At 38.9% G+C, this 22,597-nt stretch overlaps 1 protein-coding gene across 3 annotated transcripts in view; it reads right to left on the reverse strand.

The window, feature by feature from the left end:
• GALC (galactosylceramidase) overlaps positions 1-20,622 on the reverse strand; it is a 43,232-nt gene extending 22,610 nt beyond the window's left edge. For 2 of the 3 annotated variants that reach the window (XR_007509583.1, XM_049828546.1), the window contains exons 1-7: positions 20,442-20,622; positions 19,338-19,406; positions 17,370-17,433; positions 15,811-15,924; positions 14,239-14,378; positions 11,953-11,991; positions 862-992 (exon numbers count right to left, since the gene is read on the reverse strand). Coding sequence is in view for 2 of the 3 variants with exons in the window: in XM_049828546.1 (XP_049684503.1) it covers positions 862-992; positions 11,953-11,991; positions 14,239-14,378; positions 15,811-15,924; positions 17,370-17,433; positions 19,338-19,406; positions 20,442-20,609 (725 nt within the window). In the remaining variant the exon portion in view is untranslated. Of the gene's footprint in view, positions 1-861; positions 993-6,621; positions 6,750-11,952; positions 11,992-14,238; positions 14,379-15,810; positions 15,925-17,369; positions 17,434-19,337; positions 19,407-20,441 lie in introns of all 3 variants that reach the window. The other variant, XM_049828547.1, reaches the window with a different exon arrangement.
• Positions 20,623-22,597: the final 1,975 nt, after the last annotated feature.

Raw genomic sequence — 22,597 nt, forward strand, 5'->3', positions numbered from 1 at the left:
TTTTTGTTGTTCAGAATGGGGGGAGGCATTGACTGGGGGAAGGGGGGCCACTGACTGCCTGTTGCATTTGGAGGGAAAGCCTTCATTTCTACACTTCCTATGGGTCAGATATATAAAGATGAATGAAAAACAGTCAAGTTGAAGCAAGCAACAGCCACATTTGAAGCATGTGACTGGGTCAGGCAAGTTTATGGAACCTACTAATTAAAATTTAGAGCTACTGTAAAAAGAAAAGTTAATGAGCAAGTCTTACACACATATCCATTCAGCAGACAAGTCAGTAACCAATCTCAGATTTAGTCTACTACTTTTGCAAAATATTAGCATCATATGATGAAACCCAGAACTAGAAAAACAAGTCAGCTGGTTGCATGCTTTCCAAACACAACCTTCCCATCAAAACAAAATGGGAACTAAGAATCAAGACATTATTGTAACTAAAATTAATTTCTGGATCATACCCACTTCTGTAACAGACCGGTGGAAGTCAGTAATACAAGGCTGTATACAAAGCTATAAAGATAAAGCACTTTTTGCATACCAAATACAGGAACCAAAACAACCCTCAGAATAAACAGGGCTGTCCAAAAAAACTCCAATTCATCAAAAGTGCAACAACAGCCCATAGGAATCTTCCACATGATAGGAGATTCATGATTCAATTAAAGGGTTGAGGCTGTCACTAGGACAACAGCCCATGTGATTTGATGTGGGTTCATAGGAAAGATTATAGTATCAATCCTTTCATTGCAGGTAAGAGTATAGAGAGGTAAAGTTTTGGCTGTGCTAGTTACAAATAAGCAAGATGAAGACAAACTATGAACAAAGCACCAAGAAAGAAAAACAGAGAGAACCCCCTACCCAATCACATCGACCACTCCGTGGAGCTCAGAGTCAAGCAGCAAGACAAAGGAAATGGGCTCCCACAGTCTATCGCTGGCTATGATCCTCACCTGCTGCAGACCGTGCTTATCCAACGTGTATCTCAACAGCTTTGGGGACAAGACAAAAAAAAAAAAAAAAGCAAAGAACAGAGAGAAGGGACAAATAAAAAAAATGTTTTTCAAATTGCCAAAAAATTGTATTGGGAAAGGAAGCATGTTCTTCAGCACTATTTGAACTTATTCCAAAACCAAATCATGTTCCAGTTCTTGTTTTTACAACTTGGACAACAACTGTTACACCAAACAAAATGTAATAGATTGTCAAGCACAAAGTGCCTTCAAAGAAAGACACCTTCTTTCTCTACCATGCCAAACCACAAAGTACATGACAAAAGGAAAAATTAAAGACATTTGTTTCTTATTTTCTTACACACACAAAACCGCAGATAAAGACAAAGCATATCATATTTCGTGCAAGATACTCTATTCCCCAGCCAGCCACTTAGATGTTACAACGTTGAGGGTTAGGCCACAATGACGACACACAGGGCAAGGACAACTGAATTATAACTTACAAACCTTGTGAAAGCACAGTAAACATTTAATTAAGAAAAGGAGGCGATCCCCCCTATTCTCCCTGCTAATCAACTATTTCAGTTTAACAGAGAAGCAACACAAATGAGATCAGCTCTTCCTAAACACAACCAACACAAGAAACAAGTGAAACCCCACACACATACACACCTTATTATGCAACTGCGCAGTAGTCCCTACAGACATTTTAAGGCCTTCAAAGTCAATGAAACAAACCTAAAATGTCACGTAAGACCAAGTCTAACAATGTAGTTTCTTGAAGTCCAAAGGTCGCCTAAAGAGTACTTGTAAATTCAAATAACATCAAATGCTTACATACCTTCAAATCACTCTGTATATTTCTACCATATATAATCTCCTCTAACAGAACACTATCTGCAGCAAACAGTGCTGCAAGACTTTTTTGTCCCACCGATCAGAATCTGAACTAGCTTATGTGCAGTCTGACAGTCGCCTGAAACCTCAAGATTTCCTGCCCCAAAGTCTTAAGAACTTTGCCTGAAGACAATGTAGTACTACAGTGTAGTATTACTTCTGCATCGTATTTTCCCCATTACGTCTTGCATTAGAATAAGGCAGTATTTGGTTTGCAGACTTAACACACGCACAAAGGCTAAAGTATTTAGTGATTATGAGAGGTCCCCGATGACTAGAGAAAAAGTTTTAATGCCTGTCTTCAAAAAGGAGGAAATGAGAAACTACAAGCCAATCAATCTAGCCTCAGTCCCCAGGAAGGTTACAGAGCAAGTCTTCCTGGAAGCCATTTCCAAGCATAAGAAGGATAGGAGGATGACTGGGAATGGCAGCATGGATTTACTAAGGGCAAATCATGCCTGATAAACATGGTTTCTTTCTACAAGATGACTATCTGTGTGGGCAAGGTGAAATCAGTGGATATCATATACCTTGACTTTAGCAAAGTCTCCCACCAAGGTGGATAGAGAAGTACAACCAAGGTGCAGTTGGCTAGCCATGTCCCCATATGCTGATATTAGGGACAATACTGTTTGATGTCTTCAATAAAACTCAGGAAGTTCACATTTTGCTTTGCTTGCACACACAGCTTTTGCTTTCCCTATTAAGCTATCTTTATCTCAACCCACACTTTTTCCTCACTTTCACCCTTCTGATTCTCCCCTCCCATCCCATTGACAGGGAGTGAATGAATGGCTGTGTGGGGCTGAGCTGCCTATCAGGGTTAATCCACAACAACAGTTGTATGTTGAAAAGGAGGGCTGTTATTTAGAAGGAACTAACAGACTGGAAAAAACAGGCTGACAGGAACCTCGTCAAGTTCAACAGATGCAAACACAAAGTCCTGTACCCAGGACAGAATAACCCTTTGCAACAGTACAGGCTGTGGACTGATGAAAAATTCAGTTAGGTGTAAGAACTGGAGGGGGGGGGGGGGGGGGAGAAGAATAAGAGCGTGAGTATGGTCACGTGGAATATATTGCCCAATGGGGTTATGAAGATATCAAAGCTGAACAAGCCTCAGCACCATGATCTACTTGCACCGGCTTGATGGGGGGGTTCAACCAGATGGCCTCCAGAGGTCCTGTGCAAACCAGGTTAGTCAATAATTCTGACTAATTACAGAAATAATTTTACCTAATCCCCAGAAATAAGAAAAAGGAGAGGAAAAAAAAAAAAAAAAAAAAGAGACAAGGCTGTCCTACCAGTAAAATCTATTGGTTTAAATTGAGACAAACATTACAACTTAAGATCACTTACATAACTCCAAAATTAAGTTTCTAGCTTGTGCTTTGAACCATGTAATACAAAAATCCTGTCTAAAACAATGGCAAAAGCAGCATGGTCCAAAATCATAAGTCCATAAGACAGTATTTTCTATAATTAATCTTTATTAATCTTTATTCTTCTACCATCTTAGCATAGTCTTAGACAAGTCAATTCATCCTTCTCTCTTACAGCTAATGTTTTCTACCTTAGAGAGAGCAAACAACAGTGAACTGAACTTGTTCTTCCTATTGCACTGAGAAAGCGCTCCTGGATCATAAGACTGATGATTCCTCTCAAGCTGCAATTATATTAACTATGAAAATCAACAGAACAAGAACCAGTTACATAAAAGCCATAGTAATTGACAAATAGCTCTTAAATACATCACCCATGTTCTTTGTCCATTAAAACTTACCATGTTTATTGTTTTTAAATGACAGACACTAGGAGACAGGAAAAAAAAGATAAATTGAAATGGCAGCAATTATTTCTGCTATTTGATCATTGTAATAGAAAAGATGCATGCTGCATCAACTAGAAATAAAACATGATTTGTTCTGTCTGGTAAATACTGACAAAGGCAGATTTTTTTCCACCACCCAACATACAATTACTGCCCACTAATAATGACTTACAAGTCAAAGATAACTTAAATAATTGAGAACTATGGAAAAACATTTTCAATTTGTCTACTTCTAGATAAACATCAGAAAAAAAAAGACTGTGGAATATATTCAAGTCTAATTGTGTATTGGCAGGTAGGCCTTTAAGAAAGGACTTGCCAAATAGAGCTATGGGTTCTGTAGGCTTTATTAAATACAGCAAACAAAATCCATGCCTAACACAGAAGATGTAGTACTGAGTCATAATACATCCTGGGAGAAAAGTAATATGAATATATACTATACAAACACAGAAACAGCACCTATCAAAATAACATAGGAAGACAGTAGTAAAGATGGTCTTGCAAACAAAATAAGGAAGCATAACGTAACTGTTTAAGACTCGAACTAACTATATTACAATTTTATTTTTTTTTTCATTTTCAAGCACTTTATGAATACCAGGTAAGTAATTTGATTTAGTAGCACATAAAGGCTTTTTTCTTTTCTTCTTCTAATGAAATTCCTGTTTTCAATGGCCAGTGCTGCAATTCATTGGTACGAAATGATGGAAAGCAGTATGTTCAGAAGACCACTCCTTTAACCAATGAAATTGAATGGTAACAGCTTAGTAGCCTTTGTTCTAATGAGAAAATATAAAGTCCTCCATCTTTTAAAACATAAGCCAGCAAACCAAATATGGAGGGGAAAAAAAGGACATAGAAACTTTAGCTTAAGTCTACCTTACATATGCTTCAGATTGCAAATGGTATTTTAGGCAGGGATAAAGCTCATGGGGAGCAATGGTATCAAGGTAAAGTCACCTGATGCGAAAATGAAAGGAAAGGAAAAAAGAAAATGAAAGGAAACGCAAAGAAAGGGAAAGGTCAGTTACTTTTTGTGGATGGATGTCAAAGCTATAATTTCAATTATGCTGATGATTTCTAAATAAAACAATAAAAATTTAATCCCAGGTTTCCATTCCAAAATGGAAGAACTAAGAAAAAGTCACAGAGAGGGTTATACTTGAAAAGAGATTACAGAACAATGTACAGGAAAGGATTTCTGAGAAAACAATTCAAGACTATTTAGGAAAACAGATTGACTAGTAGATTTTGCAAACAACTATACACAGTTATCTACGAGACATACAGATACAGTGTACTTTCAGCAACTTTCTGAACCTGAGCATTTGAATGACAGACACCTAAATACTGTTATTGTTCTCTAGGTCAGCAAGAACTCTGTTTGGTAGTTGGTGCCTTAAAGTCAGCACGGGCTGAAAAACCATGGTGTTCTCATTTTGTACTAACCTTAATTTTAATAGGTAACAACACTACTGCACGAGTTATAGTCTCCTAACTCTTCATTTTTTGTGATCAGCAGGGCTGGGGGAGTTGGAGAAAAATCTGTATGACATTCAAGGAAAAAGTCTGACAAAAAGAACTTTCATCTTAAAAAAAACAACTAAAACATGTCCGTGGTCCTAAAGGCTACAAACAAAAACAGGCACTCCTAGCCTTGATTCTGTCAAGCTCTTTAAGAAATATGAACCATACACACTCAGTTCATACATTCTGCAAGTTTCATTGGCATGGAAATCATAACTACAACATTTCCTAATGTGCTATAACTTGCTGAGGTGCAAATCTTGCCTAACTTAAGAAAGTTATATGTTTTTATACCAAATGAGTTACTCAATGCTGGCATTATAATTGGTATTTCTCAGGCAGCCACTTCCAGGTGATCAGTGTTACAAGTTCAACACATAAGCAGGGATTTTATAAAAAAATCTGCTTTCTTAACTGACTTGCTATAACCTTTGAACCATGCATTAGTTTAAACAATTATAAGCATATCACATATAGATGAGGATAAATGGTACACTAGTGACCACAAGCACGTTCTTATCAGAGTAAGGTTAACAACAGAGGTAAGCAAGTTAACAGATGTAACACAAGTGAACAATTTATACACATATAGGTCATTTCCACTGGGAATGTGCTATAATTTTTAAAACTATTTATAGTTTTGAGAAATCTGAGATTATAAAGAAAGTAAGGGCAGCAGAATAATTACCAAGTCAGTTGATAGAAGCAAGGTAGTAAGAAAGCGTATTATGGAGCAAGAGTGCAGGCAAACAATCAAGTTGCCACTTGCCAGAACTACAACAGTGGGCATTCCTAGCTGCTAAAATTGAGATAGGTTGTATTAGTTTAAAAACAAACTTTGGATGCTTGTTTTAACTCCTACTTTACTATCTGTGTATGTGCTTCTAACACTATCTGTTATCAGATATAAGGAACAAATAGAAACTCCTAGCTTTAGAACATGACCAGAAAAATATCAAGCAAAGCATATGTAACAGGGAATGCTGCAATCATGGGAAGTCCCAGGGTTGTAAGCTCCAGTGTGAAAGTTCAAGTTCACCTGAAGTTAGAACTGACTGCAGACCAAGAATTCAGTCCTAAGGTTTTTCTGACTGAAGATGCACATGCAGATTAGCTATAAGTCTCCTGTCATTTGCTAATGCTAGGATAAGAAGCCTAAAACAGAGCTCCTAACAACATTTGAAAGAAATGATGGAAGAGCAATAAGGCTACCTTACACATGTACTAAACTGAAAGAAGATAGGAAGACAGGAAAGAGTAATCAGTTATCACTGTACGTGATGATGAAAAAAATGGGAATTGCTAGGAAGTATGAAATAAGAATATATGACTTCTCAAAATGAAGACTTACTTACAGAAATGAAACAATAAGCAATGTGTAAAACTCCTCCCTTCTCCCACACTTACCCAACTACCTCAACAGCATCATTAAGATAGGGATCAACTATCATCTCCTTTGAAATGTTCCAATCTCCATCCGCAGCGATGATGCCAATGTTCCTTAGACCCAGTCTGTCCAAAGATTGTCGAAGTACCTTAGTAACAGATAACACCACTTAAAGGACAGCCTTCATCAACCAGACAACATGAAGATTTAAGACTGAAAATAATTTAAGAACTGCAGGAGTTGGTGGAAGCTTTTGTCTTCAGACCAAGATGGATAAGAAAATTCTCACTTCTCAAAGGAGAGCCATAATGACAACTGAGACAAAGTTAATGATAAGTATTTTTAACACTGAAGGGTTATCCATGACATTCAGATAGCCATTACACAAAATTCGGCTTCTCATCACTTGGATTACTTTTGACACCCCATGCGCATACAGGTACTCTACTCGGACACTCTCAACTTAGTGATTCCATCCACTGCATGCATGTAATTCATTATGATAAATCCATTACTCATATGTAAAGTCAGTCATGTTAAGTTGATCTGAAAATGATGACTGGCTGGAATGTGGAAGTGGACATACCTCCACAAGTGATCAAAAGTGAAAGTTAACCTGATCCCCAAAAAAGTATATTGAGAAAACAGGAATTGAAGTTTTAAAATGGAAAAGACCTTGTAACCATGCAGGTCTCTATAGGAACTGAAATCTTTGCCAAACATATGTCTTTTTCAAGTGAAGAGCACCTAAGCGTTCTTTTCACAGGCTATTTTACTGAACAAATAAAAGATCCTTGATGTTGTGTCTGATATTTAAGTTTACCCACTAGTTGGCTCTCATAATGTCTCGCTAATTTTCAAGAACATAATGCATAAAACTGGAATTGCATATTTACAAAAAAGCTGAGGGCAGTCAACTTTGAATTCAAACATCCAGCAGACGAGAATTCCTGTTCTGTCTTTCCAGCTTCTCATTACTATTTCACTGTCAAAGATGATAAACCTTTCACATCTGCCTGTGGAACTTTTTAGACAAAATACACCTAGGCAAAATATACCCAGCTCTAACAGCTAAGAATGAACCAAGGGCTGATATTATACAAGCATGTTTTATCTGAACATTCATATTAAAAAAAAAAAAAAAAAAAAAAAAAAAAAAAAAAAAAAAGCTTTTTTCAGCAGCTTCCACATACAGTTGCATCTGAAAAAGGACATCAGTCCACAGTCTAAAATCCTTTTTTCAATCTTGGATATAAAGGAATGATGTACTATGTGTTGTATGTATGCATGCATGCATATATACATAAGAAAGTTTCTTCCACCCATTTGAAGATCAGTAAGCATGAATCCTTAAATAATTTATTGTAATAGCCCTCCAGCAATGTGAAGGAGAACAGTAAGCATTTCTATTTTGATGTGTAGTCAAATTAGGACACAAAGCGAAGTCCAAGTGTTGGTGACAATGAAAGCCTAGATCTAAAAGACATAAAACTTACTAAGAAGAAAAGTAGCAATGAAACTCTGTTCAACCGCTTGAAGCCTTTGAAGCATAAAGTTTACCACAAGAAAAATTCATAATGGTAAAAATACTTACAGTAAGGTCCTTGCAATTTAAAGCTTTCTAGCTAGTTAAGATATTCGGAAAAACTGCCTAACCATAGAGATAGTTCAGAAGAACAAAATGACTAGAAAGGTTGCAGAACTTCCATGTTGAAAGGTAAGTACCAAGAAGACAGAACTGTAGACACTCAAAATGCACTCCATAACAACATATGCAGAATGGTTTCCCCACGGCCAGTATTAAATTTTATATACAGATACTCCTTAAAGTTTAGGGTCAGTTTAAGATGACCATATTTAAAAATATAATTGGAAGAATAGGATCTTCTTGAATAAGAATTTATAAGCAATAGAATCATAATTTCTTTTTTCATTTTTTTCTGCTTAATAAGAAACATAACTAGCGTCTTCGTGGATGAACTAACTAAAATAACTTCTTACAAGTAAAAATTTAGCAAGATAACTAAGAGCCTATCTATGTCATTTATTTGTCAGACATTACAGAAAATGTTTGGTGTGCATCAGCACACTTCAGTAAATAGACCTTTTTCAAAATGGCGGACTGCAAATAGAACTATTGTGCTGATTAGAGAATAGATACACTATGCAGTGGCACATGGCAAGAGAATGAATGGTAAAACAGGTGTTAAATAAAAAGCCTTGTATCAATTAATGTACAGTGGAGGGAAGGCTGACAACTTTTCAGCAAATACTTGGGTGATTTTAAGATCAAATTTTAAACAAAACATTTAGTTTTAGAAGCCAAAAGCTTAGTCCCAATTCAACAGCATTTAAAAAGCTAACAAGTAGAATGCCGCACCTACACTTGACTCTTCTCCACATTCATTCTCCCCACATTAGAAAGCCAAGACAAACAGATGAGAAAGCCTCCAGGTGACATGACATAGGACTGAGCAAAATAGAATGTTTCTATTTCTTACAAGACATACAAAAAGCCAGAAAACCAGTTTTAAAAAAAGAGCCAATCAGTGATATAGGGAAATAAAATGAGTATTTTATTTATATTAAGATCGGCCTTCTCTCTCTGATGAATCTTTCTACAAAGGGTTCAGTCTCATAGGTATTCCAAGCAACATAACATCTAGTCAGTGAAGAGATAAAACTTGCAGCTCAAAAAAAAAAAAAAAAAATCACCAAAACAAACCAAACAAAAAACCTCACTATTTATCTTCCACCTTCTTTGCACTGTTTTATTCCAGCCTGCAAACAAGTGTTTTCAGTTCTGTTTGATTTTGTTTCTACAACATACACACTGAACAACTAGAGATTTCTACTTGAAGCCCACACATACAAACTATTTCCCCTCCTCCCCTACCAGCATAACTTACCTATGATTAGGATTATCCTTTAGGAGACTACTAGTATCCTTAGCGATTTCTCCATCAGCCTGTACCAGATTAGTGAACCACTTTTATTTTTGAAAAAGAAAAGCCTGGAACCCACACTGCCTGAGGCCAAATAGAACAGAAAACTTCTAGTTCCTGAAGGGGGGGGGCGTGTAATAAAGAGAACACCCTATGAACTTATTTCCCAGCTTTAAAAACAGTTAGGCTGTGGTTTGTGCTGAGCACACACTGGGGTGGGATATTTTAAGAGGACTCTAAGCACAGCCACTGAACAAGTTTACACAGGGATTTAAGAGCTTCACTAGCAAAATCTGAAGCATCTCCATCACAGTTTTGTTACTTAACATGCTGTGGAATAATTGCTGGAGGTGACTTATTGATACCAACCAAAATAAAGGTATGTATGACTAGAGTCACTCAACCTCCACCTAAAAATAAGAAAATAGTATGAAAGGGCTGAAGAGAGGAGGAATGCTAGGGAAGACACCATCATAGACAAGTGGGGAGGACATCGCTGACTTCTGGGATCAGTCGCCAGGCTGAACCTCTCCTTCCTCCCATATGGACACCTACTGGGTAACATTCAAACCCGTGGTTATACCGAGTGCTTCCCCAGGAAACTGAGAAATCTCTGTAGAGTTTTTCCATAATTTAGCACACTTGTAGTCAACTGTACTATTCATATTCATGGTATTTGCACATGCTTTGCAGACAATGTATTTATCACCGGCAATCCAAAAGAACTTGCTCTCCTGCTTTAATAAACTGTACTGTTCATTAAAATCTAGCCGTGATAGTTTGTGAAACGCAACCAAACTTCTTAAGTCTGGCCGTGATAGTTCATTGAACACAACTAGATTGAAAGTATATTGCGCTATTTGTGCATCTGTAATCGTGGTAGTTCAATGTATATTGAATGCAACCACACAGTGTTGAATTGGGCATCACTCAGAATCTAAGCCTAGCTTCCCCCAGCCCCTCTGATATCTGAGGATAAGCTGGTTTATTTTCTGCCAAACTCCTTTATACTTTAGTGCAACACATGCCCAAAGAAATGACACCTTGACATAGATGCCAAGATACACTGCTGTGTCACACTTCAGTGCATTTGTGTTTTCTCTGGAAAGGATTTTGTAAGTCACCCAAAAACTCTAGTGCCAAACCTCTGTGTCCAAAAAAGAACTAATGGCCTAGCAGCCTACAAAAGTGAGAGTCTAGAAAACACCTTCAATGAAATTAGTTGTGAGTATACATAACAGAATTTGGTCTAAGATGTGTTGAGACTTGGAAACTAAGTTACTGTGGTGGCAGTAGACCTGGTAAATCAGTTTAAAATACATGGTTGATTAACATATTTGTTAACAGAAACCCATAAAGCTGGATATAAGGTATTCCTCTTTGTACAAGGTATACAACCAGCAACAAGCTTTCTGACAATGCTTCCTGCCCTCCCTCAGTCAAAGCACTGCACAAATCATAGGAAACAGCTATAAGGGTATTCATCTAATTCTACATTCTAGGAGATACAATTTTAAAAAAGAAATGTTTTATAGGAGATCATTCTCAGTTTTCAGGAGTAGGCAGAATTTTATATATGCCAGCCTCATGAAAGATACTTAAAAGTTACCTTTTTCCTCTTAGTGCAATGTCAATTTTTATTGTTGTAAGCAATTTCCTGTATCATTCTCCTAAATCTAATCACTGAACAAAATAACTACAGAAGTTGCCAAGGACAGATGATGTGACTAACCTCATCCAGTTTACACAAACTGTCAGAATTGAAACTTTTGTAATAGCCACTAATTGACTAATTTTAAGCAGATGTGATCAAATCCCTGCTGAGTTTGGAAAAAAAAAAATCAGCAGTTTTTCTATACACTCAATTTAACTCATGTGCTTTTAAGAAGAGGTAATGCTACTGCTTCTTAGCCTCAAAACAGCAACAAGAAATGAACAAACCAGAAGCTTGTACTTCAGATTCCACTTAAAGATAACATAATAAACAGAAGTGAGTTTTCAAAGAAGGGCAAGGGAGCAGCAGGGGCTGGCAGCAGTGAGAGATGTTAGAGATATCTCAAGATTGGTTATGTGAAATACTGTGTATTTGATGATGAATTTAAAGCTGAATTTGTATGATTTCAGTAGCATCAACTGGAGCTTCCATTAGTTTGTAGAGGTCCTAAACATTAGCATACACTGACACACTTAAATTTCGAAGTAACAGACAGACACACAAAAAAAAAATAATCTGGAGATCTGATCCTGTCAGCATTCCATGCCTGCAACTACAAGAAACAGAGTTCAGTAAGCAAAGAAGTTTCAGGATTAAAGTCCCTTTTCTAGGTAAATTCAGAAAAGCTAATTGTTTACATGTGATAACAAAGACAAACATTTCACTTCAGAGAAATAAGAAAAAATACATACCTTAATATATTTGCTACTAAATGCCCTTTCATTCCATATCTATAAAGGAAAAGTAAAAAGCCATTTAGAAAAATCAGGATATGTCAATACATAACGAAAGATTTTATTTATGTATATGCAAGATCATACAATCCATTAATGAACTCCATGGTTTCAGTTTGCTAGAGGAAAGTGCTCTGTTGGTTTTGTTATCAGCTCTTCAGAGGAGAATTCTGTATGAAAGTTCAAAATAGCAGCTTGTTTATCTGTCTCTAAGGTCTACTTACTGCCTTCTTGCTGAAAAGACCTCTAGAGCTGCTTGAGCTCTACAATGGTAGCAGCGTTACACATGACATTATTACCAATGGGTCTACAGTTAGTTAGAAATCATTGAGAAACACATTGTGGCTTCAAGCTGTGGTCCTAATGAATGAGCCCTTTTGACATACACTGACATAGGAGAGCTAGAATAAGCTACAGATCGAACAACTGCCTACAGTTTTCAGGGGTTATTCAATGACACTGACAGTTCTCTTTCTAATTTACACAGGATTAGATCCATACTTGAGCACAAGAGAGATTCAGCACAGTTTAAGTAAACAGACACAAAACGATCTAATTTCTGTTGCTCTGGATTTTCCATCTTTTATGGAAAGAGTGTTTAAGCTAAACATAGCTCAAAATTTAAAAGCAGGACTGCTGGTCTTCCTTTCTACCAAATACCCTGGCCAATAAAATGCCTAGTCCAAAACCTTCTTACTTTTTTTTTCTAACGACAACATGAACACTGTGACTCACATTCCCCATTAAAGGTAAAAGTATCCCCCGTAGATGTAGATTACCCAACCATGTACAAGCAGAGTTTCTTGCAGGTGGGATATGTCCATTTGATTTTGACATTTCTAGATCTAAGTGCTAATATGTGACTTCAGAAATGAGCCAAACAAAAAGTTACTGAAAGGCTCATTTCATCATAAAGCAAATAATTATATATAACATACGCTATAAACCCAAAGAGCAGTAAAGGCTATCAGTGTAGAATCAGAACAGCATTAAAATGTTTTTGACAGTTTCTGCACCTTCAGACCTCACTGCTTTCCTGTATTTCAGATTATACCCACAAAGAAATCAGACAATATGCAATGTCACCACAGTGCCTGTAGACGCAGTAATTCCCTTTTCTTAGAAGTACAGAATTCAGAAGGCAAATCACTGTGAAGTAACAACACAGAAGCCAGACATTACTCAAACATGTGAAGTGCAGAACTTGCCTCCTGCTCTAAGAGCATAGCAAGGAGAAAATTTAAGAGCAGTTGTTCTCCCTGTCCCCACAGTGGAATTGCTGAAGCATCACTGTGTTACCCAAAATGCAAGACTGACACAGCTGAAATAAATCGGCAACAGCAAGGGGGATGCATTCTAGAGTAGCTATACATCAGATATACCTTCCCACATTACAGCAGAAAGGTGAGACTTCCTTTGAGGCATGGGAACCATAGTTTCAGAAGCTTTGCTCTGGACTACCAAAGTGATTTTCAGCTTTTCTGCAGTTAAACAACTGTCTCATATCAAAACACTTAAAAGTCAAAAATAAGTGTGTCAGTAAGTATAGGACTGATTTTAGAGGAATCTTAGCAACACATTTTCTTAATCAGAAAAAAAAAAGTTGAATCTCAGTCAAATAATGAACTTGAAAAGTGTTTTTCCACATTGTCTGCTTCTCTTTCTCATCTCCAAATCATGACATTTTTCTCAGACATTAATTCACTACTTCCATATATTGCACTGTAACACAATACAGTAGTTATAATGTACTGTAACATACACACCTTTATCTACTATAAATAATGCAGGTAAAAATGGAAGAAATTTTAGAGGATTGCCCTTCTGCAAAACAGTGACCATATTTTATGCCAAGAAGTCACATCAGCTGACTTTCACAAACTCTGTCTTACCAGCTAACAGAAAGAATTAGTTAACTGCTGAAACCCAAGCAGAACAAGCAATGCAGAAAATTACAAGCCCAAGACTCAAACGGATTTCAGAATTCTCATATTCTCTGGTAACTTTGTTCTAGAACTGAGAAGGCAGGAGACTAGCCATTTTACACTGGTTCTGCTTTAATGGACATTATTGCAGGAAGACTGTAGACTAACATATCTTCTGCCTTTCCCCTTGCAACAGAAAAAGCCAAAACTGCAATCACAAAATTTATCTTCCCATTCCCCTCCCCCAGTAATCAACAGAGACACCAAGATCTTAGGAATGAAGATAGATAAAATGTACAGGAGAATTTGCTTTACTGACCCCAATATAGTCAATGTCCAAATCATGATACTGTTTAGCTCCTAATATCCAAGAAACAATATAATAAGCAGTGACATCTGGATAGTCATAGGGCCAGTTTTCACCCTTCCCTATCCATGCCGGAAATGTCCAAGGTAATCCTGGAAAGAGAGAAGAAAAACAATAAGATAAGTGGTTGGTCTACATTACTCGGTAAGCTTCAATAGCAAGCTGTAATTTGTTCTACCTAAAATAAAGGAGCAGATATGCACTTCAAATTCACATAGTTCCAGTGAAGACAATGACACATAACTTAAATAACTGGAGAGTATCCTCTAATATAAACTGTGATCAAACATATTAATAACTGCCTTTTTTTTTTTTTTTAAAGCTAGAAAAAATTTCATTAAAGCTAGAAAAAATTTCATTACTAGGGAACAACTGACTACATACAATCTTTCAATTGTGTGGTATTAGCTCTAAGGTTTAAAATTCCAAAGATTTTACGATAAAAATTTACGAAGTTACAGACAAAGGATCAATACTGAACACCAAAAATTTTTAATCTCCTGAATATGAATTTTAGAAGTCATGATCTGATCATAAAGAGGAAGAAAGATTAGGATCATGAAAAAGCATTTCTAAGTCTCAGCTCTTTACTGGATCTTGTAGTAAACAAGAACAACAAATTAACCTAACCAGATCATGCTGTTTTCAGCTGACTTTTTATAGGCTAATTCAAAGGCAAACCCTCCTTCCTTTGTTGAGAGCTTCATCTGAAGGAAGAGGGAGGTTATTAATAATCACAATTAGTCATACATGGTAAGCTTACTGCTTGTCACTGTGCCTGTCTAATAGAACCTGACTAGCAAATCCTGCACCAAGACATGCCTTGTGGCTGGATATGGCAAAGCCTGATCCCTGGAAGAGGGGGGGGGATTAGACACTTTTTAATTGATAGATTTTTTTACCTGTTTCTTATGGAATAAATTTCGTGAAGTGTTTCAATTAAAATCTAGGGTTTGACATTTGTACTGTCACAGCACACACACAACCCACGATCAAACAGGGAGACAGCAAAGTTCTCTTACAACTCAACTACATAGAGTAAGACAAATCAGAAGACGAGAACTACTATAGTGGGGAGGGGGTGATTGATTTGTAATAAGAACATATAATTGAATTTAGTGCATATAAGACTTACAGATTCATACTTCCTATAAGTTTACTTTATCCCTCCCAATTTTTTTAGTCTATTATTCAGAAATTCAGCTCTCATGATAAATCATTTAAGTTCATTACTGTGATACAGTCTAAGCATTAATGTTACTTAATACAAGCAAATTATTAGAGTCATTTCTTATCCTATGCTACTTTTTACAAACATCCTCGTTATGCTACTTGTTAAGTAAAAACACAGTTTAAGTGAAGCATCAAGGCAAGCTTACCAAATATTAGAGATTCTTCTTTGTCTACTGCAACATCAAAACATCTGTCCATTAAAATTAATATGCTAATTAAGGGTCAGGAATGTAATTTGGTTAAGGGGGAAAAAAAAAAAAAAATTAAATCCTAAAGCTTGAAGCTATTTACCAATCAGTTTAATTTTGGGGTTCCTCTTTTTAGCTTCTTTCATCAGCCACCATTCATAGCCCCGGAAGTAGTTCTCATCATTTTCATAGTGCATATGGGAGGGTTCAGTACCATCTAGGAAGCAAAGAGACAGGTAGCTCACAATTATCTTCTATGTCATAAGCTGTTACACATTATAAAGTTTTCTGTATTGCTCACTGCCATAATATGCAAACACGTATCTCCAACATGATTCACACGTTCTTTGGTATGTATTTCAAAGCAAAATGAGTAGTGGGAAGGAACATGCAAGACTTGCCACCCTTCATTCTTAGCACATTAACTTAGCATAAATTTTAACATTTTTTATTTTTAAGGGACTATGCCTGCTTTTAACATCAGAATATGATTAACTGTTGGGACATTTTCTATCCCTAGCTATAATAATATTAAATCTATATTCATTATTATCTTGGTCCCAACAACCACTAGGAAAGTTACAGCATTAAGATCAGCAGGGGGGGGACAAAAAAAAAAACAAAAAAAAACACCAAAAACCAACAAACCACCACATTTGTCAAAGCAGGCTGTATCTACACCAAAAACCAAACAAAAGGTTATAGTTTGTTTCTTCTGTGCAAGGCAAGTCCAGGGAGAGAAAAGAAAGGAACTGCTATTAAGTTTTTCAGTGACAGGAAAGAGATTTTTTATTTTTTATAGTAAAAGATCCAGTTTATCATTTCCATGGTGTCCCATGACTGCAGGAAGTTTTCAGAATTGAAGGCTATGCACTGAATTCCCTCAGACAAAAGGTAAACAAACTAGAAAGGTGCAAAAGAATCGGTGTTGCATGGGAAGTCATTACACACAAAAGTCAGTTAATAACTTGTGCACGCAACTGCAACAATTACTTATGCTAACCTACATGCCTAATTGTTCCAGAGGTCTCTTCTGATGAGACTTGTTTGTTTTTTTTAATGAAGCCTGCTGAAACAGCACATTTTATTACAGAAGATAGGATTGATTTATTTTTGTTAATCTTACTAACGCTTGACTATTTGGAAGTTCTATTTGTCAGAGACATAGAACAATATGATTCCAAACTTAGACCTCTGATCACACCTGCTGTCAGACAACGCCAGTCCAGTGATAAGCAGCAGCTCATTAAACCGAAGAAACGTAACTGCTGCTGACCAGCTGTCTTCCCACTTTCATGCTTTTAAGACATAAACTACCTAGTCCTAAACAAGTTTTACAGTTTATATTGCAAAACTGGTGCTTGAGAAATGCTCTGCAATTCACAAAGCTACTAGAGCTTCCTTAATCTTGTGAGGAAAATAAGACCCTGTTTGCTCTAGAACGCAACCTATTGACCATGTGATAGTGAGAACTGTCTCCAGAATGTTAGTGTAAATTTCTCTTCCACAAGTTAGCAGACATTGTTCATGTTTTTCTGCAACTTCAATACAACTACAGAATGCATCTCCATGCTTCAGCTAAAGCAACACGTGCAGGACGTGTTACTTACCGCGTCACTGCAGAGAGAAGTTAGTTAAACCCTGCTCATGCAAAATTCATACCTGTTGATTGTCCATCACCTCCAATTTCTACTTTGAGTATATGTAAAGAAGCACCAAAACTTGGCTAGAAAAAAAGAGGGGACAGAAAAACAAACAGAATCCTGCTGTTAACAAGAAGAATGCAATTAAAAAGTGTACAATTTTGAGGATGCTAAAAATTCAATACATTTTTTAAACACCCATTATAGATGCCATGAGAGATTATACAAAATTCTTCTTCAAAAGTAAACTGAGCAAGACAAATAGTACTTATCTTTAGTCAGTTTTACTGACTGGCACCATTAACAACACTTCTCCCCAGCTGTGCACATTTTACATTGCTTATGCTCAAGAAAATACTGAAGCGCTCTTGAAGCAGAACATGGGCTACATGAGGAACACAATGGTATTTTTAATGTTACTAGAAGTCAAGTTTGTTTTCATTTAAAATGAAATTATTTAAGTTAATATTTCTGTAAGTAATTTATTCTTTGATGTGAATAGTTACACTGCTTACTTGAAAGAGCATACATACAGGTCAGAAATAATCTGCTAATTACAGGCAGAAAGACAAGAGAGAAAAAAAAAAAAAACAACACACTGGAAAACAAATGGCCACCTAGTCCACTACCCTCTTCCCCTGGCATCTGACTGGTGTAGAATATAAAATTCAAGCTCATACAGGTAATCCCAATCCTAGTATGTCCTTCCAGCCATTAGTGGCTTAAGAATTGCTCAAACCAGAAGTTACAACTAATCATTATTTTAATAAGCACTAATGAGCTGGCCTCCTCCATGAAATTACCCAAGTATAATTTTGGCATACAAAAAAAAAAGTTTTAAGATTTGAGAATGCAGTTTGATTAAGAAAATATGCTGCATAGACAATAGTTTGCTTGGCTTACAAATTTTGTATTTGTTTTTAAATAAGTAGCAAATATTCCCAATTTACCATTTCTTTTCCTAACATTTCTCATTTTAAACTTCTAACACATTTGCTCTCCCATCCCCATCAGGAAAGTTGACATTAAAAGACAAGGAGAATGAGGCAAGGTATACCCCCTCCCAGGTATCTCATGACAGCTTAAGAGATGTTGGTGAAAAAACATGTCAAAAATTATTTGAAAATTATGATCTCTCAGCTAGATTTTCTTTTATCACATGCCTAGTGATTCCTTCAGAAAACTCATATTTGTAACACACAGCTTTGGTCTCCAAAAAACATAGGTTTTGATCCCCCAGTCACACATTATGCCTTACTCTATCCTTTAAAACCAATTCTTTAAACTACACAGTAAATTATTCCCCTCCAGCCATCTGGATTACACTACTTGAAAGTGACATGACATTGTCTTCCAGCACAGTAATTTACAGTGCCAAAAGCAAAACAAGTTATCACTGTCCAGTGCAATAATCTTACCATATATTGAGTTGGGCAACTCCACAGGTTATACTTGCTAACTAAAGCAGCTTACAAACCAGTAACATTCACACACCTTCTAGAGTAACTGCACTTATACTTGGGACTAGTTTGAAATACATATGCTATTGAAATGATGCAGTCATTAGCACATTATGTGAATCTCTGTGCTCCAAAAAAGTCAAAACTGCCTCAAAGACCCACTTCCTGCAATCGCTATGAACAGCTAAAGCCCTCATTTTAGCCACAAAAATTATTTAATCCCCATTAAGCCCACATGGATGATGAAAATAAGTTGAAAACATATTTTTTTAAAACATATTGTGAAAACATAAAAGGAAATTTCATAATCATTTGAAGAAATAGGCTCCTGAACAACATGCTAGTTGTCAAAAATGACTGCTAAAACTTAAGGTTCTAATAAAAATCAACATTAAAGTAGATGCTTTACAAGATGAGATTTTGTCTAATTTCAGCTAGTACTGAATATACTACAGGAGTTCCAAAATTACACAATAAGAAATTCTGCATGAAATTGTACATTATTGTAGCAGCAAAACCAACTTTACCTTGAACAGATAATCTAAAATCTGGGAGCGATAAGGTTCTTGGTAGTTCACCAGAAGTCTAGATGTGGCCTAAAATGGAAAGAAAACATGAAAATACAAAAACCAAACATTCAAACATGTAAGTACATCCCTGTTTGTCAGTCTAGGACCTTCACATAGCTAATAAACCTAGAAAAATAATTATAGCACCAGGAACTCAGCTAAGCCCCTACAAAAACTCTTTTCTAAGCATTCAATTGTGCATTTCTGGTTTCGCAGATTGCAATCGCCTTGTACTCCAGTTACCTGCAATTTACTGCAAAGAGAGTCGAGAGACTAGAGAAACAAAGTGATCTCACAGCCTTAGCGCAAGCAAAACACAGCTCCCTCCCGGCACCATTTCACCCGCTAAACTGGAATCTCCCTGCTTTGGCTCACTGTAGAGCAAAGGCAACGGGAGCTCATGGGCCACACAGGCAGGAGGGCAAGGAAAGCAACTCAGCAGGTCCAAGAGGGCGTAAAAACACGCAGGATCTCACAGCTCTGCTGGCTGGACCACAGGAAAGCGTACGCCTGGCTGTTGGCTCCTCCAGCATTTTGAAGCTCATAGAGACAAGCAGCTAGGAAGACCCTCTACAGAAAAAAACCACCCTGGCTTAGCTCTCCTCCACTGGCACCGAGGACGTGGCTGGCCCTCGGCACCCCCAGCAGCCCGATGAGAAAGAGCCATTGCGCAGCTGAGCGGAGGGCTGGCACGAAGCAGGGCCCGGCTCCAGCTCTCCTCGCAGCCAGGACTGCCCGCACAGCTCCCCTCAGGGCCTCCAGGACTCCCCCTCAGATCCCCACTCGCGCCCCCCCACGCCCCCCCTCCGGTTCCCCTCACAGTTCTCCCCTCCCCCACCTCCCACGGCTCCCCTCAGCGACACCCCCCCAGCCCCCAGGGCTCCCCTCAGCGACACCCCCCGGCCCAGGCCCCGCCGAAGCCTCTCGAGGGCCTGCACCGAAGCCGCCAAACGCACCCACTGACGGAATCCCCCACCCAAGCGTCCGTTGCAACCGCCGCCCCGACGAAGGCATTAACACCACAGCACCGGAGGAGCCCCCACACCCGCCGGCGCCGCTCACCCCGCCACCGCTGACAGCCCCGATCCCGTCGAACTGCCTGCCCGGCCCGCTGGCATCGTCCAGCACGTAGGCGGCCGTCAAGAGCGCAGCGGCACTGACCCCAGGGGGGGCCGGGCCCCAGCTGCAGCCAAGCAGGAGCCAGCCCCACAGCAAAGCCGCGCACCCCATCCCACCCGCTCCGCGCCGCGCCGCGCCGCCGACAGCGCCCCAGGCGCGCCGCCCCGTCCCTACAGCAACGCGCCACTAGCCGGCTCCGCGTGTCACGTGACCGCACCACCTGGCAGTCACCTGGGGGGCGGGGCCTGGGCACGCTTCGTCGCCATTTTACTGAGCGGGAAGGTGGAGGGAGGGGAAGGCTTTCAGCCCTTACGGACAATCGTCCCCCGCCCCCGCCTCCTCCCGGGTTGAAGTCAGCGGTTGCCATTTTGAGAAAGGGCAAGGCAAGCTCCGGCTGGTGGGGAGCTTATCGGCATGCTGGAATTGGGCACTGAATGGCGAGTGTGAAGCTATTGTAGGAGCCGTTTGGGATGTGGGAAAGCTGACTAGTCGCCTGTGAGGGGAGGAGGGGCGAGGGCGTCACGGCTGGACAACTGACGGGGTTTTTCGGGGCCTCTGGCAAGGCACAGCAATTTTCCTGGGAGAGGGGTGGTGTTTCCCAGTGAATCTCTCACTTCCGGGCCCGTGCCAGCACCTGGCAGCTAGTTTCCTGGTTTTACCCTGCTCTCAGGCTGCCACCAAATTTCTCGTAAAGTAGGCAACAATCGGCACTTTAGAGGAGAAAACTCCAGCGCCTTCTGAGAAAGACCTTTGATCGCTTGTACAGGAACGGGCAGGGAGTGGCCCTGGGGCACAGGGCCAGGCCCGCAGAGGCCCTGCCCTGGAGAGGGGTGGTGGCTGCCTCACGGGCTTCCCCGGGAATCCCAGTTGGCCCCAGTTAGGTCCGCAGCTGCGTCAGCAGGACCCCAAAGAGAGATCCTGAAAGCGGGTTTTCGCTTGCACCGCTAGGAGGGCTGAAAAAGCCTTTCTGTTTTACAGCCTTCCTGGGGCACGCTGCAGGGCAGCTGCATCATAATGGGACTAGCTGAGATGGCGCTGTGCCACATGTTTAAAGTTTCCATGAGCATAGCCAGAGTGTTCCCTCAGACTCCAGCTCATGAAGGCATTCCGCTCATAGGAAAAGTAATCAGGACATTGGCAATCAGTTGATTATCCTATAAAAATCTTTAAAGGGGAACTGTTTGTCTGCTGATCTCGGTGTTCTACAGAGGCAGTGCTCCTTGTGCTTAAAAGAGGAATGAGGCATTCCAGTGTTGGCTGACGTCATGCCAGCAGTGTGTTAGAGCTGTGGAAAAGCCCAGGTTTTGCACATTTCTGTTCATAAAGAATGCTGTTATTCGAGCCGCTGCTTCTCTTGTCCATGTTATTGAGGGATCTAATGTCTCAGGGATGACATTACCTGACTGACGTTTCCTGTTTATTTCTTTTTTAATAACAATGCCAAACACTCACAAAACATTTTGCACTTTACAGCAATATCAAACATTAACTCATGAACCTGCTCACACCCAAATGAGCTATACGATGTCATTATTACATGCAGAAGGACAGAGTGACTTCCTCAAGGCTACAGTGAGTCAGTGGCAGAGGTAGAATTATGCTCATGGTCCTAATTCACATTCATTCCAGCAGACTGTACAGCTTTGCACACCTGGAAGGTTTGCAAAACCATTATGAATTATTAATTGGTTAATTCTGATAATTTCTTAAATTAATGCATCAATTTATTCCAGGTAGAAGGCTTCAGCTGTGGAATTTAGTCTCTTACTTGGAGCCTAAAAGTGTCAGCTTTCAAAACTTGTATTTCCATCCTATGATGTGCTGAGTGCCTCCCCTTTTCAGCTGGTATAGAAAAACATTCTTAGAATCTGTTTTGGTGGAAAAAAAAGGATATATTGGTGGGACTCTGAGGACTTCTATTCTGCATTAGGAATCCTGACCTTGTTTTTTACCTGTTTTTTTCTTTACACCTTTGTCCATGACCTAAGGACATGTGATCTGGACCCTTTGAAAGCCCAAATATAATCAATAAAATTATTGAGGACTTATTCATTGCTTCTTTTGTAGATAAGATAATTTTCCACTGTTAATGCTTTTCT

The sequence above is a fragment of the Accipiter gentilis genome, chromosome 25 (genome assembly GCF_929443795.1).
Source record: "Accipiter gentilis chromosome 25, bAccGen1.1, whole genome shotgun sequence".
Taxonomy (NCBI): Eukaryota; Metazoa; Chordata; class Aves; order Accipitriformes; family Accipitridae; genus Astur; species Astur gentilis.